Genomic DNA, 27,973 nt, shown 5'->3' on the forward strand with positions numbered 1-27,973 from the left:
CTGAGAAATATGGCGTTATCTTTACCGTCCACGATAACTTGACGTGTGACATATGACATGGTGTGTAAAATTCTTGCTTTATGCTTTCGGTTTCACACTTATGTTACACTAAAGAAGACCTTGACCCGGCGTCGCATGAGGGCACTAGCATCCAAGAAAGTTTCTTGCGTTACCTGTTTTGTAAGGCAACAGCGCAATTTACAATAACATATTGCGCATCAGCCGCCGGCTTGCAAATGACCAATAAAATAAATCCTTTGAGCGGAGCGGAGGAGGCGTCAGAGAATCTGTGACAGTGAGGTAGACTAGTTTCAGGAACTGGAGAGAGAAGGGCGTGTGTTATTAGTAATCAACCAAGCAGAAAGTCCCACAGTCGAACTGTCAGCGAGCGGCATAGCAGGCAGACGAGGAAAGCAACTGAGGTGAACGGACGCGTCTTCCCTCATTCTAAGCCTAGATGGTTCTATGAAGAAACCATCTCCATCAGAAAAAAACGGGATATTAACACCGCTGTAAGTAGTGCTCTAGCTTGAAGACTGTAATTCGACACAGCTTTCGGTTTGGGATTTTATATTGCCTGGCTGTAAAAAGGCTACTGTAGCTGACTGTATTTCAAGAGATCATCGCGGACGCCGAGTCGAGCCGGCTCGCTCAGTGCGTGGGTAATGTAACTACGCGTATTTTATGTCACAATTCAGCGGTCTGAGTAATCAGACATCGAGGACCACTGAGTCATTGGATTTTTTCATGGGAAGGTTATTTCACAAGCACCAGCGATAGAAACTATTTATCGTAGTAGGCTGCCTGGGTTTTCCTGTCGTCACGTAGCCTAAACGGATTCTAAGCAAGGTGGTTCATCCCTTGTAAGTTATTCATACACTTTTATGCGTATGGCTTTCATGTAGCATAAGTCACTTGTCGGAAGACGCGCGCATGTTGTAGCCGGCGCGGTCGAAATATTCGGTGCGTATGTGGTCGTGTTTTAATAGATCCACATTCCGTAAAGACGCGGGAATGTAGGCTATCAGCGGATTGTAGAGTCTAAGTTTCACAATTGCTTTTTAGGTTACATTTTATTGCATTCTCTGTTGTTGACAGTCAGTTTGGCAAAGCCTGTGTGGGTTGCCGTTTACAGTAACCGATGATAATATCTGGGAAGTCCGATTCTTGTGTGTTTGTGAGAAATGCTATAAATACCATAGAATTCGCTTATAAGCAGGATGGTGACAAATTCGAAGACGCTCAAGGTCGAGTGGAGTACATCATTATGTGGTATGATATCAATTATTGAGGTGTAAAAACTGTTTATCGCTTCTCAAAGTTGGAATATCCACTACAATGCTTTTTTCATGTTGAATCTACTGCGATGATGATCTTGAACTGATGAAATCATGCTTTGTTATGTGCCAATCCTAATGCTTGTCTGTGTGTTTTTTTAACAGGTATCTGAGATCAAGACCCTCCCCCTTAAAACTTTGTTGTCAATAACTCCTGGCGCTCACACTCACAATGCATATGTGGGACACCTACAGCCTCTGATACCTGCTAATCAGATTATGAGGATTTGCCATTACTGTGTCAATGACGGGTAAAATGGAAACACCCTTCTATCACGATGACACACCGAACGTGCCAAACTTTGGGCAGATGCCAGATTACGAACGGTATCAGACCCACAAGATGATGAGCAAAAAGAACATGGCGGCGCACCACTTCCAAGGGGTGGTGGGAAGCCCGTCGGGTCTGAAAATGCTCCAGGGTCAGCCGGGCAGCAACGGCAACCTGAACCCAAACAGCCTGGGGATTAACAGCAATGCCAACAGTGCCCTGATGGCGGCGGCGGCGGCACACCAAGACATGAACCTTCTCAAGCTCTCGTCGCCGGAGCTGGAGCAGCTCATCATCCACACCAACCAGGGCCTGGTGACCACCAGCCCGGCGCCCAACGCCTCGGGCAACCCCTTCATGTACCGCAACCAGGCCACCAACGAGCAGGAGGGCTTCGCCGACGGCTTCGTCAAGGCGCTGGCGGAGCTCCACAAGCAGAACCAGCTGGTGGGGGCGCCCATGTCGCCCTCCTCGTCCATCCAGGGCACCTACCAGCGGATGGCCATGTCCGGCGGCGACATGCCCATCTACACCAACCTGAGCAGCTACAACCCCAACGCGCTGACCGTCTCGTCCTCGTACCCCGGCGGGCAGCTCCCGTACCCGTCGGTGGCGCACGGCGGCGGCGGGCCCTCGGGACATCACGGCGGCGGCGGGCACGGCGGCGGGCATCACGGCGGGCACCACCCGCACGGCCGGGGGCACATGGACGCGCCGCAGACGGTGCCCGAGGTGCCGCACCCGCCCGGCGCCGACCCGGCCAACTCGCCGCCGTCGCTCTCGCCCATCGACCTGGAGACGCAGGAGCGCATCAAGGCCGAGCGCAAGAAGCTGCGCAACCGCATCGCCGCCTCCAAGTGCCGCAAGCGCAAGCTGGAGCGCATCTCGCGGCTGGAGGAGAAGGTGAAGGTGCTCAAGACCCAGAACTCGGACCTGGCCTCCACCGCCAGCATCCTGCGGGAGCAGGTGGCCCAGCTCAAACAGAAAGTCATGAATCACGTCACCAATGGCTGCCAGATAGCAGTCAGCGCCGCCAGCATGGCCAAGAGTGGGGAGAGCACCAGCTGCTGAAAACAATGGAGACAAGGTTTCTCTCTCTCTCTCTCTCTCACTCTCTCTCTCTGTCTTTCTCTCTCTCTCTCTAACTCACTCACTCACTCGGTCAGTCACTGAGACGCCCGCTCGCTCTCAGTCTAGCTGGTTGCTCGGTCGTTTTGTCGTTCTCTCTTTCTCTTTTCTCTCGGTCGCGGTTTGACTCAGCGGTGTGGAGAAATGACAGGGTAAACAGTGATTAGTGATGGTAACGGAGGTGATACTGCTGAGAGGTGCAAGAGAGGGGGAACCCCTCTTGGTGCCGATGCCTTGCCGAGACGAAAAGAAGAAGTGGAGAGGAGAGAGAGAGGGGGATGGAGGGAGGGACAGGGGGATGGAAAGAGAGAGAGAGAGAGAGATCCTCCAAGGAACATTTCAGGACACTTTGACTCCTGGGCCCCTGGCAAATGAATCATTGGAAACACAGAAGACACTCCTTGAAAATACAGGAGAGCTGCGGCAATGCCACCCAAAAGAGATGGTATGGTTCAAAGGGAAACGTCCTACCCACACACACACACACACACACACACACACACACACACACACACGCACACACACACGCACGCCTCTAAGATAAGGGTGAGGAGTGTGCTCTATTTGCTTTATTGAATGGCACTTTGCACTCGTTCAGGTTAGCTGGAGGCACCCAGGCACAGGTGAGACCGGGCCAGGATCACCTCACCACAGCCCTGAGGAATATCACAGCCAGCCACACACACACACACACACACACACACACACACACACACACACACACACACAGCCGGGCCTGCACCTCTGAATGACGCAGTCTATTCAAACATTGTGGATTCACTGTGGGACACGGAGAGTTGACTCAGAGTGGGGATTCCTCACACACACAAAAAAATAATAATAATCGCCCCCTCCAGGACCCTCGGGAGACTTTTTCAACCCCGGCAGTGAATCAACACACTCGCTGCATCTCTGTACGGGAGAAGATACGGGAGGGGGGAAATGGCTGGGTTTTTTTTTTTTTTTTTACTCGGAGTTTCCTTTCATGTTCAGTTTTTTGGTCAGCTATACAATGAGTTGCTGGGTAAAACGTGTGCTTAATTTACATTTGAAATTATATGCACTAGAGTCGTGGAGTTGACTTTTAAGACATTTCAAAGTGACCAGCAACAGAAAAGGCTTTGTGGGTGTAGTACAAAACTGAAGTTTGTCTGGCACCTCCGGCTGTAGATGTTGCAATGGAAGCTTCAGGTATTAGAACTTGGTCAAAATATACCCACGTTAACTGAGTTAGTTGGCTGTGTCGTGATGTAGTTATCAGTGCAGATTCTTCTATTTTTGTCTAAGTCATCATGTCTCAACGATTCAATGGAGCATATTGTTAGTATGTTTGTTTGTTTTACTATTGTGCAATTTGTGAATATTGACAAAAAATGACCTTTTTACGACAAAAGTGGAACTTTCAACTTTTTAAATGTGTACTAAATGACTGTGTTTATTTTGAGATTTAGAGTAGTTTTGAAAAAAGAGAGAGCATATTTAAACTAAATAAATCTGTACGGCCTGGACTTTATAACTGTGCAAACACAGAGCACTATCGATGGTACTTTGACTTTTTCTGGTTGAGCCTGAGCGAAATGAATCTGCATTCCAAGACAAAGACCTTTTGCACTGTATTTCCTCGTCATTAAAGACACACCTTTAATAATGTGTTAATACCATGCTTTTACCACAACAGCATGTATTAACTTCAAGCAACAGTGTGCTGGGCTGCCACTTTAAGCCACATCAGTTCTGTTTATTTAAGGTTTTGTGTGCTAAACGGACAAAATGCTGAGATATATAGAAAGGGAGAATATTATCATATTAAGAATCACATTTTTTGGGTTACATCAAGAAAGCCAGTCTGAAAAAACAGAGAAGGGCTTTTCAAGTAATAGTATTTGCTTTTCTCTTTGTTTTGTTTCATTTTGTTTTGCATTGTCAAAAGCAATTTATTTATGCAAAAATTATCTATACTATTTATGTTGTTTGTGTAAAGGAAATGTACAGGTTGAATTACCAGTGTCTTGTTGACACTCTGTTTTTGGGACTTATATTGCACATAAAGAATAACATTAAATGATGTCTAATATTTATCTCAAATCTCTCACATGAAATGTATACAACCGTATACAACCTACTCCTTCTGAAAACTACTTGGTATTTTTTGTGGATTCCTGAAAAATAAAACTCAAGATTGTCACTATGAAACGTAAATCAGATTATCCATCTTCATATCCTTGGCAGTTTGTCAGTTTAAACATTGGCTACTTTGCTATAACATGGCTAACGTTGCATTTCAGTCAAAGATCGTGCAAAGAGAGTGCTTGCTTTTTCAGATATTACTGATGGCTTCAATAATCTGAGCAGATCTTTAAAAGTCTTTACATAACATTTTTGTGCACTGAATTGCTACTAATGCCTTTCATATACAATACAGAGATATAGAACAACTATTTGTATATATAGTATATATATACTGTATCTATATATATCTATATATGTATTCTTATCAATCTGGAGTGAGTTCATGGAAATTGTTAAAGTAGATTACAGACTTTTGAGTGTCAAGGAAATATTTATTTTTAAAACTTGAAAAAGGCTTTTAATGCCAAAAGCAGTTATATTTTTGTACAATTTTTCCTTTTTGAGTCTGAAGTTTTCATTTTTGAGACACAAAACTGCATAAGTGAACTCTAGTGCGCTGTGTTTGTTCTAGACTACACTATTTATTGCATTGCATTGGAGGACTGTCATTGATAGTGTCAACTTGAGTGTGCTTGCAGCAGATTTTTATTGCATCTGTGTGCCCCCGTTCCCCCACTTGAATGGCAATTGACAGTCTTAAAACCTCAATGCTACATCTCTGAGGTTTTGACAATGTTTGTAGTGTGTATCCATTGCGTTTTTTTTCTTCTACGTGAATGCATACTGTACATACAGTTGTTTCTCCTGAGGATTTTTTTTTCTTTTTTTTTCTGTGCTGTGGTTGTGTCAGTATGATATTATTTATTTACGTTCTGGGATGCATCCAATTGGAATGGACACCATGCAGAGGGGACATAGTGTAAGATTTTCAGTGGCATCCCTGGGCTGACTGGATCTAAGGAGTAGTCACTGCCGTGTTTAAGTGGTCATTTCCTCTTGTTCAAAACTAAGCTAATCTAGAGGCAGATGAGATGTCAATCTGAATTTGAAATGGCAAGTGTGACACAAGGTCTGTTTTCTTCACACTGATCTGAGCGTGGATTCAGATGCATGTGTCGATGTGTTTACAATAGAATGCACAAAACCATAGTGGGAACAGGATAGCAATTCTATTCCAAAGACATTCCCAAGAGTGGAAAATAAGAAATGCTAATGAAATCACTGAATAATGTTTACTCTGTGATAACAATAATAAAGTGTCTGGCCATTGTGATTTATTCCGTGAAGACCATTGAACTTTCTGACTACCATTTCAATTAAGGAGATTCAATGTGAGATACGACTGACCTGCGGTTTGAAAACATTAAGCAGTTCAGCGGTCTGACTTAAAGGCGACTTGCCTTGCTTTTTTATTGTTCTGATTCTCAATGATATCTTGGGGGCAAATGCATTGTGTATTTGATTTATTAAAAATAAAACAATCGGGTTCCTAAACCAAGTAATCGTTCTGCTTGTGTCATTGGAACAATATCTGCCCACATTTACACACAGACACTGACTAATTATCATTCGCTCGTCTGATACTTCTTAAAAGTGTATTAAAAGCACAGTTATCATTCTTGTTTCCATGATGTTACACTGACATCTCATTTCCTGCTTTTTCAGATCTCCTCATATCTTACTGTAAAACCTTGCAGAGAAGAAAACATTTATAATTGTGTCATAACAGACCATATCTACTCGGGTGACATTTCTATGTGTTGTGATATGTCAGTATACAGCCTGAAATAGATTAACCAAACAGATGTGAATATTTCCCCTTTTCAAATAGTCACAGTCTTTTGTGCCGAATAAAATTGTCAGAAAACTTCAGAGGTCAGGCAATGTATTGTGAAGGCTGTGATTCACATCAGCTGACAAAACAAAAACCTGTCCTACAGAATATCTCTTCTGTGGAACGCTATCGCTTGCGCTGAAGGTTAGCGACGGGATTTTCACTAACAGACAACTGAAGAGCGAATGGCATGTCAAACGCGTTCATCACTTCTGCTCTGCGCTGGACTCCCTGGCGGTATCCCCCCTCGCCGTTTCACTGGAAGAGAGCCACCGTGTCTGGGAAGCCCTGGGCCTCCAAGAGCACTGCGAAACCACTGAGATGGGAGGGAGGGAGGCAGGCAGGCAGGCAGGCAGGCCGGGCAGGCATGTGGCCCTCCGTGGCCAGCGATTGCACAAGACACCGAACAGATGTGGACTCAATTCCTGAGGGGAGAATGAACGTTTCACACTAACAAGACACGAGGACTGAGGCGTTCACTCAATCATGACGGCAACCTTGAGAGAACAAGCCCTGGGTTTTTTTATATTTATATGTTCATTTGGCTGTTGTTGTTGATGTTGTTGTTCCAAGCGTGCAAGTGCACCAAGCAACAGATACAGTTGAAATCAAAGAAGCCACGCACATACTCATTATAGAAGTGTTACTGGCCAACAAGCCTGAAGGGAGGTCGTGAGAAATCAACAGCTTCTCAGACTATATGGCCATACTAACTTCACCTTATGACTGTATCCTCCCATGACAACATATACATATATACATCACTACTTGACCTGATATGACTCAGCAAACCTCAAAATACGAGACCTCAAAGTTTAAATACATTTAAATCATTCGGTCATGCTGTGTCTGAGAAGTGTTTGTCAAATTCCCGTCAAATGCGCTTTTGCACAGATACAGCCATTCAGAAGTGGCACGTATGCCTGCGACTGGCCTTTCATAGTAAATCTGAGCATATCCTGCCACCCACTGTCTGTCTAGGAGCCTTTTCCCATAAAGAGGTCTTGAACTTCCAGTAAAGCACATGGAATAGACCGGCTCATTGTGAAACTAAAAGTTACACTGAATCCACAGGAGGAGAAGTGTGTGTGTTTATGTACGTGTTTGAGTGTGTGTGTGTGTGTGTGTGTGTGTGTGTGTGTCATTAAATTGGGGGTGACACTTGAGCAAATCAGTGGCATAAGCAGCACTCATAATGAGTCGGTTGACATGAAAGAAAAATAACCCCACTACAAGGAAATTTTCTCTAAATAGGCACTTCCTGTTTCACGCCGACTTGAAGGAGAGTGGCCAGGGCCAAGTGCAAAGGCTCTGTTGTGTGTTTATTTTCATGGCACCTATTTTAATCCAGTCATCAGTAAGATTCATGGGAACAGCATGCGCAATAATACTGGATTAAAAACATTTACTGGGCTGATAATGACTGTGAAAACCAGCTTGTTGTTGAGAACATTTACAGAATAAACTTGTTGAGATGTTAACTACAGTATTTTGAAAACTCATCACTGTTGTTTGTGCTGTAAATGTGCTGCATTGTTTGCACACAGAATGAGGCAGGGCTGATAAGGTGCCTGTGGAAAATCAGCGAACTGAGATGTCTATTTTTTTCTCTGTTTCTCTCTCTCTTTCTCTCTCTCTCTCTTCCAGCTGAGTTCATCCACTATCGGAGTGATGTGCTCTAGTTCTGAAGCATGTGCTCGTTCCCTCTCTCTCCCTCTCTCTCTCTCCCTCTCTCTCTCGTTTGGGAATGACTAATTCCTTGTTTCCACCCACCTTCTCTCTCCCACGCACGCAGGGAAGAAGGGATTGTGGGTCAATGAGTGCCGTCCATTTGAACTACATACTGCCACTCAAGACCAGGGGGGTAATACTGAATTATGCCAGAATGGATTTTCACTATCAGGTTTTATGGACGTACAGTACTGTATATGCTAAGGCTAGAGTTTATCTGTGTGCCTAACATGAAGTTTATCTGTGAGTGTGTGTGTGTGTGTGTGTGTGTGTGTGTGTGTGTGTGTGTGTGTGTATGTGTGTGTGTGTGTGTGTGTGTGTGTGTGTGTGTGTGTGTGTGTGTGTGTGTGTGTGTGTGTGTGTGTGTGTGTGTGTGTGTTTGTATGTGTGTGGTGGGGGGGTGCTTGAGGCTTTGAAACCATGACTCAATATTACAGTATTTCACTGTACTTCCCTTCAACACCAGCACCTAACCTCTCCCTAGCTCTGGGCACAGGAAGTGGGGCATTCCTGGGGAATTTGAACCAAAGATCATTAAGGGCGGAGCAAGATACTTCATGAGAAGCCACTTCCTGGAACCCGAATCGCAAGAGGGGGGGTCAAAATCCCCCTTTATGCAGAGCAGAGGCAGCAACTGTTCCATTGAAGTCTATGGACATAGATCAGAATTTCAACTATATGCTAAGATCTCCATTCTCTAGAGTTAGGAATGTGAATTTTGGGCACGGTTTCATGAACCTCAACCCCTTCTGACCACTTCAGGTACATTTTTAGCATTTTTGAGCATTCCCGTCTGGAGAAAATTGACTTTATATCAGGTGTGCCCCTCTTGTTTATTCTGCTGATGTTGGCCGGTTGCTACGTACGCTCTACCTTGACAACACATTAGCCAGCCAGCTGAACCAAATCCTGATTTGTGCTAACGACGATCAGATGGCGCTGGGGTAACTTAATGAGAGCAGCGACATATTTCCATTATTCCATTGATGTTTTTATTCAATTCCTTGAAAGTGTACATGCTTTGTGTGTGTGTTACTTCCATATTAGAAGTAATAAATGTAGAAGGCTTGAAAGAGCAGCAAGATTATTTTGGAACATCATCAGCAACTGATAGCAATTGCATTGATAATCGAGTGTTTGATTTTGTACACCTGTGGAAAGGGACCTGATGAAACCCACGAATACGTCTGACACGCATGACACACCCCCTTTATGCAGAGGAAGTGATCCCCGTTTTGCGCCCATAGACATGAACTACGACGACGTATCTTGCTACGCCTTAAGGATCTTTGTTTGAACCGAAAAGTCGTGTCATGTGCCCCTTGTCTTGGCTTGCTATTGGCTGAGTAATAGGAAATACCTCTCATACCTTCACATGAATTTCAGTTGATGTGTCATAGGTGCTGTGTCACATTTCACTGTCCTTGTACAACCAGCCACAATGTACATATTTATGTTGTTTACTTACTTCAATGTCATTATTTATTTATTCATTTATTTATTTATTTTGATAACACAATTTATAATGAAGAGCATCCTGCAAGAACAATTTAAAATGGCTGAAAATCCCTTCTCCAGGAAACCCGAGGGGAGGAGAGGAAGAGATCAAACAAGCAAAAATGCATAAATAGCGGGAGAGTGAAAGCCGGAGAGACGAGGAGAGGAGCGCAAGAAAAAGCGAGGGAAAGAGAGAGAGCGAGAGCGAGCGAGAGAGAGAGAGAAAGAGAGAGAGAGAGAGGGAGAGAGGGAATGAGGGAGAGATCAATGTTCTTTTGTATTTGCTTTGGGAGGGCCTGGGTGTGTTTTCTTACGGTTGCAACACACAGTGAGTGGGAGTACGGACACACCCACTCCTTCATTGTGCGTGTTTGTGTGCACATGTGCATGTGTGTGTGTGTGTGTGTGTGTGTGTGTGTGCGTGCGTGCGTGCATGCATGCCTGTGTGTGTGTATGTGACAGTGGGAATTCAGCCTACTTTGCTCTCCAGCATGAGAGTACTTTACCAGTGCACAAGGAGATCCAACATCTAACAAAGACACAAAGGCAAACAAATACTCTCTCTCTCTCACACACACACACACACACACAAACACAAACGCACGCTACTCACAGACAGGAGCTATTTCAGGTGAAAGCTTCCTGGATTGCCGTGGCAACTGTGTTGCCTCACATGCACATACAGTACATGCATTAGCAGAAGGATGCAGAGACACTCAGAGGAACAGGGGCCAGTGCAGCCCTATGCCAGCGCTCATGATGAAGCCATCAATGTTAAGCAGCAACTGCCATCACTGTACATCATACACGTCCTCAAATCAACACCTTAGTCATTCCCACTCATAAAGATCTAGCGTGTCCTTTGGTGTATAAACGACACCATCAGTGTTTCTTAGTTCACACATCTCTTTGTTGGTTCTCCTCCTGGCTGGCCACTGTGTGAAAGCTATCTCAGATTCTGTCAGCACGGCCATCAAACCAAAAGCATGCATGCATGCACCCAGCCAGCCCTATAGTCATAATTCATCAACTTCTTGTTCTTCTAAAAATAATGATGGTGTTTGGGTTGACAGTTGAGGTGGTTCCCTGAAATAGTTGTAGTTGTGAGAAGTCTGAACTTGAACTGCTGAACTCACATCACGGTTGAGAGGAGGATTGAGCAGTTTGCTTTGCCCCTTTGAGCAAACATGAGGTAATTTGTTTGTTTTGGTTTTTCCTCACCTTTTCTCTTACTGGCACATTCCTCGCAGTGTGCGGGTTCGTTCTAAAACATTACAACTCCACACCGCAGCATTCAGACTCTGACCTCAACACGTGGGTTTTCCCCACCCACAAACTTCACACAGGTGTGCTGCGAGGACGCGCACACGCACATGCACACGTACTGTACGCTCACACACACATACGGTACACAAACTCATGCACATATACGCACACTCGCGCACGCACGCTCAGTCTCTCACACACACCCAAGCAGTGGAAATTACAGATTACTCACTATATGTTGTGGCTAAAGTGTTGACCACAATAATGATGATATGGTAAACCATTTTTGTTTTTTGACACAGTTCTGTTAAGATTTGAGTATGCACTGTCTGGTCAACACAGTGCAATTATTTTAAATGAAAGTGGATATTCAATGACAGTGACACTAAATGACACTAAAACAAAGCCAAAGCTATAAAGACAAGCCAGGGCCCCCTATCCAAACTCCGGGGATGAATTACATATGCCTAGCCTAGCCCGACCTGAAGGTTGCTAATGCAAGTTCAGAGGTCAGAGGTAATAGCTACATTAATTTAAATGTGGAACAAAAATATGTTTTAATTTGGATTATACAGAGTTTTGATGATCCAATTGGGTGTGTTATATGGATTTTATACATTTAATGTGCGTGAATATAATTTTGGTAACCTCACAACCTCAGCCCAGGCAACACTGTGGGGACCCCCTGCAATCCCTGGCGGCCCCTAGTGGGGTCCCCGGACCCCAGGTTGGGAACCACTGCTCTAAAAGCTCCCATGCACCATGCTCAACATCCCTAACTGATAGGCACATCCCTGTTCCACAGATGGCTCGTTTTGGTTTCATTTTGGATCGTTCTGCGTTCTGCGTTCTGCGTTTTGTGCAAGTGAAAAGAAGAAGAGGAAGAGTACAACAAAGCTCAAGATCAAGAAGAAGTGGACAGAAAAAGAAGAAGAAGAAGAAGGACAACAGCAACAAACGACACGAGAGAACACGCCGTTGGACTCGCGGCGTCACGCAGGGCCGGCACGTGAGGAGCTGACCTGACGTGGGGCGGGGGCAGAGCAGGGAGAGTTCAGCGGGCCACTAGCACCAGGCCTGGCCAGTGAGTGGACAAACCAGCCAGCCAGCCAGCCAGCTCTGCGCTCATTTACCACATCAGACTGCAGGCAATGTAGAGGGCATCAGACCGCATTTCCTGCTACAACAACAACAACAACAACAACAACAACAACAACAACACACACACACACACACAGCCCACCCCCACCTCTGTGTGTGTGTGTGTGTGTGTGTGTGTGTGTGTGTGTGTGTGTGCCCCTGATCACCATAATGACCCAAGTGGCAAATGCCATTACATCCCGATGTGCAAACACAGGAGAGGAGATGTGCTGTGGAGCATGGCTGAGCGACGCTGCGACTCGCTGCGCTGGGTGGTGAACCGGAGGTCACGTACAGAACAGAACAGATTGGCTTTATCGACTGGTCTCCCGATTACACTGTCCGTTATTCAGCCCACCGAGGAGCACACAACCAAACACAACACCTGATCGTCTTTCCGTGATCAATATGGGATGAATAACATAAAGTGTTATCAATAAACACCAACAGAAAGGCTTCCGATGGATTGAGTTCATTCACTCCCACTGGAGAACAGTGAGAACACTTAGCCATGGAATGTAATTGAGTTCCATTTGATTTCAGTGCTTAGAACGGATTGACAAATTTCTGCCATGTTGAAATACTAGCCAATTTAACTGAGGGGCCTTGACACATAAACACGGCTGTTTTGACAGTACATCATCTCCCCTTACACGGGGTGCCCCCTATTAGCACAAGTCCTCAGGGATGCTGGGGTAGACATAGTCATGGTGTGTGTGTGTGTGTGTGTGTGTGTGTGTGTGTGTGTGTGTGGCTTGTGTGTATGCATGTGTGTGTGTGTGTGTGTGTGTGTGTGTGTGTGTGTGTGTGTGTGTGTGTGTGTGTGCTTGTGTGTATGCATGTGTGTGTGTGTGTGTGTGTGTGTGTACAGTATGTGTTTATGTGCGCATGCTTGCATGTGCTTGTCTGTGTGTGTGTGTGTGTGTGTGTGTGTGTGTGTGTGTGTGTGTGTGTGTGCGTCTGTGTGTGTGTGTGTGTGTGTGTGCTTGTGTGTATGCATGTGTGTGTGTGTGTGTGTGTGTGTGTGTGTGTGTGTGCACAGTATGTGTTTATGTGTGCATGCTTGCATGTGCTTGTGTGTGTGTGTGTGTGTGTGTGTGTGTGTGCTTGTGTGTATGCATGTGTGTGTGTGTGTGTGTGTGTGTGTGTGTGTGTGTGTGTGTGTGTGTGTGTGTGTGTGTGTGTGTGTGTGTGGATGTGTGTGGATGTGTGTGTGTGTGTACAGTATGTGTTTATGTGTGCATGCTTGCATGTGTGTGTGTGTGTGTGTGTGTGTGTGTGTGTGTCTGTGTGTGTGTGTGTGCGTCTGTGTGTGTGTGTGCGTCTGTGTGTGTGTGTGTGTCTGTGTGTGCTTGCGCTTGCATGTGTGTGGAGTGCACTCCACAGCTCCCCGTAGAGGGACACCAGCGCCCTTGACCCGCAACGCTGGTTCTGATTAGGAGGAAATGTGTCTCTCATGGCCGAGGGCCCTTGGGCCGGCTCCAGTTTCAGATCGCGCTCTCCCTCCCTCTGCCCTCCCCGCCGACGGTGTCAGTGATTATTTTACGCTGGGCTCAGATAACCTGACCCCGTAAGCACACGCACGCATGCAGGTGAAATTCAGGTGGGATCAACCGAGAACCTTCTTCTGATCAGATTAGGGGGCAAGTGCAGGTCTCGTAGCCTGATAGGATGTGGATCAAATGGAATTCCTTTCTACGATAAGGATGAGTCGTTCATCATGTTTAAGATTATTTCTGGAATTTGTGGTTGTTCGTTACATGTGAAATAACACATTTCCAGAACCACTAAAGGCGACAAGCCTGCATTCTTTGATGGATAAAGGATAAGAGGAATGACTCGTAACAAACACCGCTATCTAAGGCTGTAAGCAAGAACATGACCGTGACACTTTATGTGTCAATAATGTTAGTGGTCAGTGACATACAACTTTCTATCAGTCCTGAGATTGGACAATTACCTCCACACACACACACACAGGCGTGATCATGCTTCATCAAAAAAGGACACATGGCCACTGACATCCAGCTCAGTGTCAAGATCCACCGACTCCCATGAAGGGGAAGCACTGGGCGAACGACAATTTGAATTTCTTTTGAAATGACCTCAGTGGAAGTTCTGAAGTCCCCTTCACTTCACACAGTAAACCAGCAGCCAACCCAAGCATGGCTCATCCAGGGCCCTTTGAAAGTCCCCCCCCCCCACCACCATTTAGTCATGTCATTCTTGGTAACACCATTCGATTTGAATGCCCTCCCTCAGGGTCAAGAGAAAGAGAAAGATGTGGAGGAGACATGTGGATAGGTGAAGCACTGCAGTGAAAGAAAAAGCCATCATGGAATTTTTGGAGATACTTGGAAATTGAATTGCGTTTCACTCGTATGTCATCATGCAGAATCATCACGAAGCTCTAAAACATATGATGCAGCTGAGGGCAGTTAGCAGTGCTTCCATCATACATCACTATTAAATCATAAAGTCTTCACACTGCTATCATTAAATATGGTAGGAAATCCTAGGATTTGAATTATTTATCTTCCTTAGTGGATTTAGTATTTTCTGTTTATATAGAAGAAAGAGTATGACTGCATGTTTTCTCCTGCAGTAAGGAGACTTGGCCAGGAAAAAAAATCTATCCGCACGTGGTCACATCAGGCGCAAGGTTAGAAGTTTACCTAAGATAACGCTGATCGCCATCATTACGAAATTGCTAAACTGGAACAAGGTGTGTCCATGGATACAAAAAACAAAATTCACACCCCAGCCTTGAGAGCGGTGACGATGCTGTTGATGCTGTTGATGCTGTTACTATCTAAAAATAAAGCCACTACACAAGCTAACCACAGGGCCAGGGACGGGGCTGGGGCTGCTACACTGTTGCTTCATGTCATTTCGGCAATCCGACGGGGGTGAGAAAGAAAAAAAAAAACAAAGCACTTCTGGTCTGGCGATAAGGCACTGATGAAATCTGGAGGCATCTGTGCAAGTTGAACAACAAGGACAGCTGCTTGTGTCGAGCCGAGGCACTGACTAAGTAGCTCTAATCTATGATCTAATCCGATTGGTCGTGCTGAAAAGTATTATCAAACGCATCCCTGTGCAGGAAATGATAGGATGAATCAAGGTCGCGCCTGTTTCCCTGTCTGCGTCGCTCTGATTTATTTACCATCACACTCGAGCAGGGATGTGTCACCGCGTGTCTGTATCAAGGAACCTTTTCGTAACCCCTCCAACCACCTGTCACGAGAGACACTTGCTCCACCATTTATGCATCAGAAGTGACAAAAGCCATTCACAAATACCGTAGCACGTGAAGACAATGGGCCTCTATACTCATATTCGCATTACTGAGAATATGAGTATAACCGAAACCGAATAAGTGAAACATGAAAAATGTTCAACTCAACGTTTCAACCGTTGAAATGAAGTTAAACTGTCCCTCGTTATTTAAGGAACAATAATCTATACTGGAGCTATTTTCAAACACCACCACCATCCCTTTTATTCGTCACAGTAAGTTGCTTAACCAGTATCTTGTTCAACCTGAGAAACCTGTATGATCAAACAACATCACCAGAAATCCCATAAAATCATTGGTTAGGTTGGCTTCACTTCTGAAAGGCTGCCATCTTTGAAAAAAAAAAAACATAACAACAATAAGTGCCCTAAATGGTTCTGGTACTCCAACTCAGCCTGGCACTCCTTGGCATTTTCTCTCAAACAAAGGCGAAGTAGGGTGTGCCCTCCTCGTCTAACCCCAGAGCTTCCAAAAGACCTAATCTTGCACGTGGGTGACAGCCTTGCCTCCCGGCCCACTGATAATGGCTGAATAGACGTCGAACCAAAAGACTCCTGTCATGCTGATCGGCGTGGGCTCGGGTTCTTATGAACTCTTAATTGTTTGTGTTTGGTGTGCCTCATCTCTGTACAAAAGCGGCGTGGGGGAGAATTCTCATGGCAAACATTGGGGCTGTTAATATGTGTCCACCCGCAAGTGACTTATATGCAATACAAGGTCAACTAATTAAACATTTACAGTAGGAGAGTAAAGAATGCAGCCCACAACGCTGGTGAAAGGTTGTTGATATTTGAGCTTAAAAGGCAATCAAATTACACGCCTCTCTTCTACGTCCCTGAAGAAACATGTTGATTGCCTAGGATTGTTAATGACTCCAAGCCACTGTGTTTCACATATGTTTTGCATTTACTGAGCCCCAACAGTGTACAAACATTGGGGTCTCTTTGAAGGCGAACACACTTTAATGGATGGCCAGGACTGTGAGGAGTAATTTGCTGACTTTGACAACAACAACACAAAAAAAAGTTTACCGGCTCAGAATTGGGAACTTTTCTTCAAGGTGATGTTCTGTCCCTGATCTCTGTGCGAGGCCTCGGCTGTCAAACAAAAAGCAAAAGTGTTTGTGAGTTGTGTAATACCTGTGCTGTGCTCCTTGGCATGGGCTACACGATATCTGTTTCACATCGCGTGCAGGTCCCCATCAGTACCTAGTGCATTTCCTCAAAAGTGCACATCAGCATACTCGTAATATTCCTGGTTCCCTTTATCAATTACAACTATTACTCATGTCATGTTTATTTTCCCACAGACACACTGAGATGCGTTGGCTTTGTGTGTGTGTGTGTGTGTGTGTGTAGTGATGATGATGTGTTGGCTTTGTAGATGTGAGTCTGTGTCTCTGTGTGTGTGTGTGTGTGTGTGTGTGTGTGTGTGATGATCTTTTAATTAAAGTTATATCATCCTGATCCAGTTATGGTCTTGGCCCAAGGTCCTAACCCTGCTTCTCCCTCTCCATCAGTTTATAATTCATTTCCTTAAAGTCAGGCACAAGGCACAGGTCACTTTGAAGCCAAGGGACCCATGTATATCAGGCTTAAGTCTTCGCCACATGCTGCTTTGAAATGCAAGTCCTCTGTGTCTGGGAGTTCAATTACACTCCATATTTATTTTTACAGAATTGATTAAATTATGACTTTAGAAATTACCTCATATTTTAAAAGCGACAGTTGTGCTTTCATGACGTGCGCCTCGGTTTTAATGCTAGCTTAGTCCACGTATCAGATTTATCCAAATATTTTCTAGGTTTCCATGGGTAACCCAACCTTGATAGAGAGCACCACTCCAAAATGTACTCGAGCAACAGCAAGGGAGACGGTCAATGAAAATAAGTTTTCTTATCAAATATCCGGAGTACTTTACAGACATTTATAATAACCATATAAAGCCAGTTACCAGACTACGTGCGTCCCCTTGTAAACATTATCAATTGCCATTATTAAACCGAAATATGGAAAATTATTAGCCAACTGTTAAGTGAAAAATGTGAATAGTTTGCATTTCCACTTCAAATATATATTCTTTCATTGAACAAATGTCTACTGAATAAATTCAAGTGTTATATAACTGCAGCTAAATCAGTCACCACATTCTTCAGCACCCTGTGGCTAGTAGACTATGACTTTTTTTCTTATGTTACACACACGTACAGTGCCAAGCTATTTACTCCAGCCCCTGATACAGTCGGCAGTACTGTGCTAGTGACTTGTTGGCATGGCACACAGTTGTTCCAGAATGTCCCCCGAACCCCACACACTGCCTGTGACATCACTGCGCGATTATTTGGCAGCCGAGCCAATGCCTCTGTAATGTGTAATGGAATAAGAGGTCCTTGTGCTGGCCACAGCAAGCAAAAACACATCTGAAAGCTGTTATCAGCTCCAATGACATCAGCTCCCCTTGGCCGCGACTCGTCTGAGCTCATTGCCTCAGCCCCAGCGCTCTGTGCGCAAGCGAGCGACTGGGCGTGCGTTCTCTAGCCCGCACAGCGCACACACACACACACACACACACACCCTGACACCCACCATCGCTCCCCTCCCTTACGCCAGTGCCTGGCGTACGCTCTGTGCCAGGGGGTTACGAGTCCATCCAGAGCACCATGGGAAACTCCCGCCAAGCCAAAGGCACACCTCTGCCTCTTGGGCTGACGAGCTGTGGGTGTAGGCATTAAGAGGAGCCATTTGGCTTGTTGCTGCACTTTTTACCCCCCCCGTACAACGGTGTTGTGATGTTTTCAGGCTTACGTTTGACATCAGTCCTCAAAAGCACGGTCCAGAATGCCACGGGAAAAAGGAAACGTTAAATAGACAACACATCAGGAGGATGAATGGAAAAATCCCAAGGTCCCAAACAAAGACTTCCACCGCTGGCTATTAGTCATTCAATTCCTAATATATCAGCCAGACAAAGACTCATCAACGAGTGGAATTGTTTATATGGAAAAAAACAGGCAAAATAAAAGGATGGTATTCCTTAAAATCCAAACTATCATTTTTTTCCCCCTTCTTTGCCTGTTTCCCATCAAGTTGCCTTATGGCAGCCAAATCTGACTGAACAACTACATTTAATCACCGCCTTTGCTGCGGTCCAAAACAGGTGACTCTGGCTCTTACTCCATGCTTTGGCATTAGCTGTTGCTATGCACACAAACAGGACACAATTCCCTGACCAGAACACAGAAGCCCCAGACAAGCCCGTTCACCAGTGGCAGTTTACAACATAGTATAGGGCTGTGCTGAAAAGAAAGGCCACACTCATTTTCCATCTGACAATCCCACCTAAAAGAGGTGGTCACGTGACAGAGGTATTCCTTTGGTTTGACTTTGCATGGAAAGCCGGTGAAATTATGACCTAAGAGAAACCCAAAGGTCCTTTGCAACATATATTTTTATACCATGATTGCCACCCATTGTGGCAAACAAGAACAGACAAACCAGCAAGTCAGGATAAAAGCAGCAATTATCAGTCTAGTTCCTCATCCTGGGTAAACAGGGAGGAGGTAGAAAAGAATTTGTTACAGTACAGTATAATACTGCATTTGTTACACCTGTACAGTTGAAATGCATTTTGGAATATGTTCATCGCTGAAGAAGAGAGAGAAAGGGGTGGCTTTTTTTGGCCACTTTGAAAACAAACATTTTGTGTTCCTGTAAAAATAAACTTTAAAAACTACTCTTTTATTTTAATTTGAAAAGTGTGTGCCTGGAAGCTTGTGGGGTGTTGCAGCTAATCAAATTAAGTGGGCTTTAAAATCCTTGCCAGCCTTAAATGTGCCGCAAACTCGCCGGCGGCCCCGCTGCACAGAATAGGCATGACTGTGTAGGAAATGCTCATTACTGCATATTCTTGTGCGTCTGGATTTGTGGAATGCAAATGAACTGGTGTTTCACCACCAGCAAATGGAGAGGACTGCAGCCAGGAAGTCAGCCGAGCCCAAGCAGAGGAACGGCAGAGGAGGAGTGGGGGGGCGAGCGTGCCTCTCCTCCCGGCTTCTCCTCCTTCCTTACTCTATGTAGATATATTCTCACTTCTGCTGCGTTTGAGAGCTCTGCTTCTGGGTACGCTCTGTGTGTGTGTGTGTGTGTGTGTGTGTGTGTGTGTGTGTGTGTGTGTGTGTGTGTGTGTGTGTGTGTGTGTGTGTGTGTGTGTGTGTGTGTGTGTGTGTGTGTGTGTGTGTGTGTGTGTGTGTGTGTGTGTGTTTTTTTTGTGTGTGTGTGTGTGTGTGTGTGTGTGTGTATGTGTGTGAGTTTAAACAATCACGATTAATTAGGCTTGTATAAATAAGGGAAAAACCTTGACTAAAATTTTTTATACATGAAAGAACAGAATAGCGGGATAAGAGCACAACTAAATGGTCCAGTCTAAGAGGCTCTCCACGAGGCCATTAATAATAATGCATACAGTACACAATGCTTTTTTTCATTTTAACCTCTAACTTACAATATGAAAGACATCCATATTAAAACAATTCTCCGTTTGTCTTCACCTATTATTTTGCTCAGTTATTTTGGTTTGGCCCTCCGTACGAAAAAATGATTTATTACGTTCGATTTTATACATTTCTGCCATCACCTGGCTTTTGTTATTTCTTGGTTACCATGCATTCCCTTGGTGTGATTTCATCACATGAGCAGGAACAGTTGGAAAATAGAAATAAGAACACAAGGAGAGTTCTACAATCCAAACAAACCCTCTTTTTTAATTTGGGCAAACTCATAAGTATAGTATTCCTTTCCATGCAAGCCAAATAATTATTTGACATAAATTTGGAAAATAATGCTCACTTTTTGCCGTACCTGAGCCTGATGTGGCCCAGAAGAGGGATCACATGTCTTCTGAACTCAGCTGCTATCTAATATCAGGGCGAGATGTGTCTCCGCTTTGCCTAGTTGCCAAGCACAGTCATACACAGACCTGGGGCAGAACAGAATGAGAGAAAAGGGTGGAATTGAAAGGGTTGACAGATGAGTATGTGAACGACTACAGGACACATACTGTAGCAGAGAGCACGTATTTTAACTGAAAAAAAAATAACAGAGAGAGAAATGAGAGCATGAATAAGGCTGCAGATTTTCGGAGAAAAAGTGAATAAGCAGTTGAGTGAATAACTGTGTCACAGCGAGAGGATAACCGTCATCGTTGCTATTACAAGACAGCTAGGGAGCATCACTCGAAGACTTCCTCACAAGTCTTGGATGTTAGATGTTGAGTAAATGAACAGAGCTGTCGCCTGAGCTAACACAATTGACGCAGATGATGTAGCAAGTGATTCTTGAACAGGAAAAACCACAGCTTTTTTTTTTTTGCTCAATTCATGTTGTGCAAGATTAGGCACGAAACACGCAGATTCCTCTCAGTCAAGCCCTCATTCCACAGAAAGTAATATTAAAAGGAGTGGGCACATTTCCGAATGCTCTCTAGGGTAAGAACAAGAGTGGCTCAGCCAGTTGTGCTTCCCCTCCTGCTAGTCTGTACTCATTCATTAAGAACATCCTCACAACTCTGTCACAGAACAACATCACCTAGAAGTCTCCCCTGTCCCTCCCTCATTTAATAGTGTCGTGTGTGCACACACTCACACAAACATGCACGCACACACACACACACACACACGCACACACACACGCACACGCACACGCACATGCACACGCACATACATTACACATTACAGGGTTCCTTCTCCTTCAAGACTAATAATCCAAGCCAGGAAATATAATTTGTTTTCAGTTGATGTGACCTTCTGGGTGAGGAGAAATTCTAGTAAAAAATGTCAACTGCATGTGCGTCCTCTATGAATTTTATAAATCCGCTGTAAACATACAACTGGAAAAAAGAGAAAAAAACACCCCTACATTGACCCAAGGTACTACACCAACATGAGTAATTATTAGACATTTTCACAAAGCTGGGTGACTTTGTGAGACCTAGGTAATTCCTGGTGTAGGTGGATTTTACAGTAATGATATGTCAACAGAGAAATGCAAATTAACATGATAGGCTACACTGAAATAGCTTACTAAGATGTTAATCCTTCCCTTCCTGTAGTTTAATTTGTAAATTGCAGGGATTGTACGCAGTTTGTTGGTCTATTAACAGATGAGATTTAAATACATATTTTTTGAAGTGTCAAAAGTTTGTTCTGGTTGTTACATGTTTGTAGGCCTATTATTAAAGCAAGATTGGTTGCAAATAGCACAAATGTTTCAAACACAAGTAGGCCCAGCCTAAATGAATTTTAAGGTAGACTAGACTAGGATTAGACTAGGACTTCCATATCATACTACAGCCTACCTTGAAAGAGACGGGTGTGTGAAAACAACTTGGGAAACAAATGTTTTCTTAATAACCATGTTAAGAACCAAAGCAAAATATTGAGTAAAGTTTAGGCCTACCACTGATCATCAAATTGAATTACGGGCTTGAGTAACTGCAGGCATGAGTGATTCAACATTTAAATTGCAGGCACAAAAGTTTCAGACCCGTATTGAAGATACGCTCTGTTTTTTTATGTCGTACTGCCCCTCTGTGGATACACGTTGTAATGCAGCAGCAACCAACTGATACGCCTTTCAGTTTCACATGCTTGTTTCCTACTTTTTGAAAGCTGTTTCGGTTAGATCGGGGCAACTTATATAGCAGTTATATAAATACCATGCTGATAAAACTAATTTTTTAGGCTTGTAGCCAACCTTATGCTTGATGCATGAGTTGAATGATTAGCCTTAAACTTTTCTTTAACGTCTGTTAGCGAGTCAGGCATGCAGGTCTGCACACTTTTGACATTAAGTCTTGATTCATAGCCTCTATGCAATCTCAAATGCTGTTTGATGGTTCATGTTCATGTTCAAACATGTAGATCCCACAACAGGCATCAACAAATCAGTTGCAAGCCCATTCTCTCGACTCCGTCTTCTAAGCCTAGCCTACTACAGTACCAGCCACTGGCCTATGGCAATATTGGCCTACATTATTGAAAGTTTGAATAGGCCTACTGTAACTAACTACGGGGCCATGTTTAATGAAACAACTGGTCTGATTTTGTGAAATCTCAAACAATTTCATGTCTGAAGGCCCCTTTTCGAGCACGTGAACCCCTCAACGGTGCGTAGCCTGCAACAGGCAAAGAACGCACCAGAGAATCTACCAACCTCGACCTAACGTTACAGAGTAGGCACAGTAGTAGGCTCTCTCGATTCCACGTGTTTCCCCCAATGACAGCCGCTTTGACAACTTTTAATTCTTCCATGGGAAGACTAATTGTTTAGCTGTAGCTAACTAGGGGACAGCAGCAATTTTCTGATTGTTGCTACTCCCTACCTGCAGCAGAAAAGATGAAAGTAGCAGCAACTTTCTCCTGTTGAGGTTAGTTTATTTTTATTTACATCCCGACAGCGTGTCACGTTATGTGGAAATCACCCTAACGCGCCAATCAGGGCTCCAAAAGATGGTCATGTGACTTCAATCGAAGCCATTTCAGCCATTTTGGAAACTGGATGGTACTTCTTCACTGGAGGACAAGTAAATAAACGTCTGACTGCAAAAACGATATCGTTGTCTAAGGTTGTCATTATCGGTAGCAACGCGACAGAAATAATGGTTCAATCTTGTTCAGCGTATGGATGTAAAAATAGATACCACAAAGACAAAAATATCTCTTTCCACAAGTAAGTCCAACTCCATGGTCACTTGCTGATGGCTGGCTATACGTCGCTCCTGCTAACAGTTGCTGTGATCTTTCTACCATGCTCTCGCAATTTAACAAACCATGTGGTCAGCCTAACTTTTGAGTGTGTGCCATGCATGTGTCAGCCAGTTATTGTGACAAAATGTCGTTGTGTTTTTTTGTACTCCAGCCCCCGAAATATAACGATCACTTTTGGTTTACATGAAATGCACACCCGAAATCTAGACTAACTTAGTTTCTTTTAGGTAGCAGCTATCAGACTAACGTCATGGTTTAAGCATTTTTATATCCCGTCGGAATTCTGTTATCTATATATATTGGACCAACACTGACGTTCAAGAAAGGTGATTTATGTTCAAATAAGATCACTGAACAAATCAATGCATCAATTCTAAAATGCCAGCAACACGTCAACACTTTCATAGCACGTCAGTGTGGTATAACAAACTGCTATTTTTCTCTCAGACATCTGCATTGTCTTTCTAAAATCTGCATGCACAGATTCCCACTCGCAAGGCCAGATGTTTGTGGAAAATGGGTAGCAGCGATGAGGAGGCACAACTTCAAACCCACAAAATACAGCAACATCTGCTCCCAGCACTTCACCAAGGACTGCTTCAAACGCGAGTGCAACAACCGGGTGCTGAAAGAGAATGCAGTACCATCTCTCTTCAGCTTTAGCAAACTACAGGTTAAGGTAATAACGACATCAATACCCTACACCCACCCTAATTAGTTGGTGCTACCTCCAATTTCCTCAACTTGTGGAGGCTGTTTATGGTAGGTATCTGGTCCAGATCAGATTGAAATGCACCAGATCAGGGACAGGTCAGATCCTAGACCAGATGTTGTTAGAATTGGACAGCTGTACATGAAGAGATGTTACTCTCTGAGACAGACCCACTGCCTGTCGGAAGGAGCTGCCACTCACGGTCAAGTCTTCCTTCCTCAGGGGGAGTCGCTGCAGCAGACGTACCCAGCACAGGTGGACCTCTCCCTGTCCCTCCCCTCACCTGAGGCCGAGGAGGTGCCGTCGTCGCTCGCCACCCATCCCCCTCCCGACGACCCCGGAGCCACACCCGCCGGACCCCTGGGACCGCTGGCCACAGCGGCAGCCGCGGCGGAGAGCAGCCAGGAGGAGGACGAGTCGGCCGAGGGCCTGGACGGCCTGCAGTCCAGCGCGTCGGTCTCCTGCGACCACAACTACACGGTGGAGGACTCGCTGCAGCAGAAGCGGCGCATCGAGCAGCTGGAGGAGCAGGTGGAGCGCCTGCGCAAGAAGCTCAAGACCGTCCAGCAGCGGTCCCGGCGGCAGGAGCGCCAGCTGCAGCGGCTCAAGACGGTCGGCGACCTCCAGAAGCAGGTGAAGGACCTGGCGCTGGGCGGCGAGAGCTACGTCATCCTGCCCAAAGAACTCTACGACGTGCTGAAGGGAATCGAGTCGGCGGACGGCCTGTGAGGGCGGAGAGGGATTCGCCTGACAAAAACAAAAATGTGCACAAACAGAAACACACACACACACACACACACACACATACACATACAGCTTCTTTTGCTCGCTCGGAAAAAGAAGACTGCTGTGTGATTTGCACATCTGTGGCGTTGACAGCGCAAGGCAACAGTGATATTGTCAGTGTGTTGTTTTCTGATTTTTTTTTGTAGATGCTGAAATATCTCCTCTCTTTGGTCACTCAAAAATACCCTGGATTCAAGTGACAACATGCCACACTTATGAAACTGTATCAGTATGAGTGGGAAGTGCCATCAGTTCAAATAATTGAAGGTTCAGTTGACCAATCAAAACGAATCCAGGGTCATTTAGCTCTGCTGAGATTTCCCCCTCTCTCATGCACAACATGCCAAACATGGCATTGAGATGTGTTTGGATTCCACACCTCCCCTTATGTAGACTCCAATGCACTGTACTGTATGTTGCACAGTATGCATGTCCCACTAGTGTTGGCCAGTCCAGTGAAGAAAAGACTCCCTGTCTAAGAGGAACCTGGCTCATTAAGGGAGGTCTACCACCATCATTGGGTATAGGAGTTAACATTACCAGAATAGCAAAGGAGCAAATACGAGGGACATCCGGCCATGGCCCATGCCGTGTGCACACATGTGCCATGCTGCATCACACTTGCTGCAACAGATGGTAACGACATGTTAACGACATGTCAACTGTTTTTTCACGTGTCATAGTAAAGGGTGTGAGTGGTGTTGACCAGTATGCAGGACTCTGGTTTAGCATGAAACCCTTACCTGTGGTTCTGTGTGTCATGCTTGTCCAGCTGTTATTCACTAGCACTTGGGTGTAAGCTGTGCTAGCGACCAGTGCAAATCTAAACGGACCTCTCACTACTTGAAAAGGAATCACTTTACGTTGAACATTATTTAAGGAAACCTCTACTGCCGTCAGCCGCCTTGTTCACTTTTGTATGTCGTGTCATTGGCCGTTGTTGTCTAAAAAAACCTTCAATCTGTGGTTACCAAGTAAAATGGCATTAGACGGTTGACAGTGGTGACGTGTCATACTGCTGTTCACCAAGATGGCGGTTTCAGACGGTAAGTAATCTACTTTTTTTTTTACATGTGTATGAGGAGTAGAAGTATTGTATTTCCTAATGAGCTGTGACTTCTTCAAGAGGAAGGTGACTTGATTTTGTCTGATAATGCATTGAGTTGGGACTATTTCAAGAGGAAGGTGACTTGACCTTGTCTGATAATGTACCATGGCTTATTTTCTGTCTAAGTAATACTTTGCTGGCCCTTTGGGAAATGTGAAAGCTGCTTTCTAAAGGTGTTAGTCACAGTCAAGCACCCTTACCTGCCATACCTTTTTATGTCAGGTTATGACACTTTCAGTGACCTGTTGTATGGCTCTGGTGGTGAACGCTGTAGTGCTGCACTCAGTGACGTGAAACAAAGTTTTACCAAAAAGCCATCTGACTCGGATGTCCTGTGACATGTATGTCATATGGTTGTTTAAAAGTAATAACGTCACTTGACACTTTATCAGAGAAATCATGTTATGAATATGATACTGGTATTTTTTGTGATTCTGTTAGTATGATGATGTCACTGTAAGGGTGGCCTAATGGTTACGTAATATGAAATAGACAATTGGACAATATAACGTTATCTGTTTACTTCAGTAAATCACTAATATGTGAAGAAGTCTGTAATATTTTATTATTATAGATGCAATTATGCACATTCATCAGGTTATGGAAATGTGACTGATGTAGTATACAACATAATGTTTATAACTGGAAAACTTGATTTACTTGAGTGTGACTCATTTTGTAAAGGGCTTTGTTTCATTGTTACTTTTATTATTTATTCTCCCTCGTGACTTCTCCCCTTCACTTCAGCAGACCAACAAAAGCCATATTTACAAAGACAAAGCACTTGAACATGGACCTTTTGGCAAAAAAAGGATTTTTTTTCTTTGTGAAAACATAGTTGCCTTACACTCTGCCTGTGCAATCACGGAGCATACGGACTGTTCACTCTCTCTAGTCTCTTTAAATCATTACGTTCTACAATCTACTCTGCCCTTCAGCTGAATGTAAGTCAGCTAACACTGTCCTAGTGTTAGATAGTATATGAATGAGTTTTGTAACCACTACCTTTCCCTAAAGCCATCCATAATTGTGGAGAGCCACTGTAAAAGCAAACAAATTTGTCTTGGCACAATATTAGCAAATAACGACCGAGACTTGGACGCTCATTCTATCCAGGAGACATATCAGAGCTGGTTGTGAAGGTGGTTGGCTGAATTTTAAGAAGATGCTGGAAATCATGGACTTGATTGTTAATCTGAGAGGCAAAGGGAAATACGCCTTGTTACTACAAATATCATCCTCATGTTTCTAGGCTTTGATACCTGTATGTGACATTTACAGTAATAGTGCCCTTACTACCTAAATTTGAGTGTTGTATGCTTGAATGCAGAACGATTAATGTTCACAATAAATACTTGCATATTATCCCTGACTACAAGGCACTGGACTTTTTTGCAAACGTTTTGTTGTTGTAACAGCAGGGTAATGCCACAAGATGGCATTGGTGTCAATCATATCGAGTTTGACAAAAGTTGTCAGTAATTATCTACATAATTTAATTAATGAACAGTATAGCTTTGTTTTGGCTATGGTCAATCTTTTTGATTATCTTGTGTATTTGATGGAGGTATTTTTCTTATCATTATTATTGTTATTATCCCTGCACTTAAGAGACACGCGTTTCACTGTGCTCTAAATCCTACTTCTCACATCTGATTGGAGCTATACTCCGAGCGGTGGAAGTGTTCCCATTGGCTACTGTGATGTGATTTGCTCGGTCCCCCTAACAGGAGCAAATAGATGGTAAGCGGGAGTCGAGAGGATTGGGACTGAATAGGACAAGAACTCGTGGACGCCGTACAGTAAAGGTAAAAATGTTGTCTTGTAAATTGATTTTACGCGCCATCTCCATTGATTTTGTTTACGCATGAGGAAAACGCACATGTTGCTTACTAAAGCATTTTTAAAGTAGGATATTGTGAAGCAGTTTTAATTTACCGAAGAACTTTCTCTTGAACGTTACCTTATGAACA

General features: G+C 44.3%; 3 protein-coding genes and 1 long non-coding RNA gene across 8 annotated transcripts in view; 3 read left to right on the forward strand and 1 right to left on the reverse strand.

Annotated features, from left to right (window-relative positions):
- The window catches only part of LOC134100949 (uncharacterized), a 37,388-nt gene extending 14,308 nt beyond the window's left edge, over nt 1-23,080 (reverse strand). For 2 of the 3 annotated variants that reach the window (XR_009941333.1, XR_009941331.1), the window contains exons 1-2: nt 23,010-23,080; nt 16,664-16,729 (exon numbers count right to left, since the gene is read on the reverse strand). This is a non-coding gene — a long non-coding RNA (uncharacterized LOC134100949). The remainder of the gene's footprint in view (nt 1-16,663; nt 16,730-23,009) is intronic. The other variant, XR_009941332.1, reaches the window with a different exon arrangement.
- june (JunE proto-oncogene, AP-1 transcription factor subunit) lies at nt 379-4,273 on the forward strand. The gene is made up of 2 exons (XM_062554737.1): nt 379-512; nt 1,443-4,273. The coding sequence occupies exon 2, from the start codon at nt 1,582-1,584 to the stop codon at nt 2,677-2,679; it is 1,098 nt and encodes a 365-aa protein (XP_062410721.1). The 5' UTR covers nt 379-512; nt 1,443-1,581; the 3' UTR covers nt 2,680-4,273.
- Nucleotides 23,081-23,190: 110 nt separating the features above from the next.
- On the forward strand, nt 23,191-27,372 carry thap1 (THAP domain containing, apoptosis associated protein 1). 2 transcript variants are annotated; one of them, XM_062554944.1, is made up of 3 exons: nt 23,191-23,356; nt 23,878-24,073; nt 24,329-27,372. In XM_062554944.1, exons 1-3 carry the CDS (start codon nt 23,286-23,288, stop codon nt 24,833-24,835), a joined length of 774 nt encoding a protein of 257 aa, XP_062410928.1. In that variant the 5' UTR covers nt 23,191-23,285; the 3' UTR covers nt 24,836-27,372. The 2 variants fall into 2 exon arrangements, with proteins under 2 accessions (XP_062410928.1, XP_062410929.1); XM_062554945.1 differs by lacking the exon at nt 23,191-23,356 and adding an exon at nt 23,665-23,720.
- A 318-nt stretch (nt 27,373-27,690) lies between these two features.
- The window catches only part of LOC134100950 (MOB kinase activator 3B), a 33,288-nt gene continuing 33,005 nt past the window's right edge, over nt 27,691-27,973 (forward strand). Inside the window, exon 1 of one of the 2 annotated variants that reach the window (XM_062554453.1) lies at nt 27,691-27,808. The gene's annotated coding sequence lies outside the window, so the exon portion shown is untranslated. The remainder of the gene's footprint in view (nt 27,809-27,973) is intronic. The other variant, XM_062554454.1, reaches the window with a different exon arrangement.

This window comes from Sardina pilchardus, chromosome 14, assembly GCF_963854185.1.
Source record: "Sardina pilchardus chromosome 14, fSarPil1.1, whole genome shotgun sequence".
Classification (NCBI taxonomy): Eukaryota; Metazoa; Chordata; class Actinopteri; order Clupeiformes; family Clupeidae; genus Sardina; species Sardina pilchardus.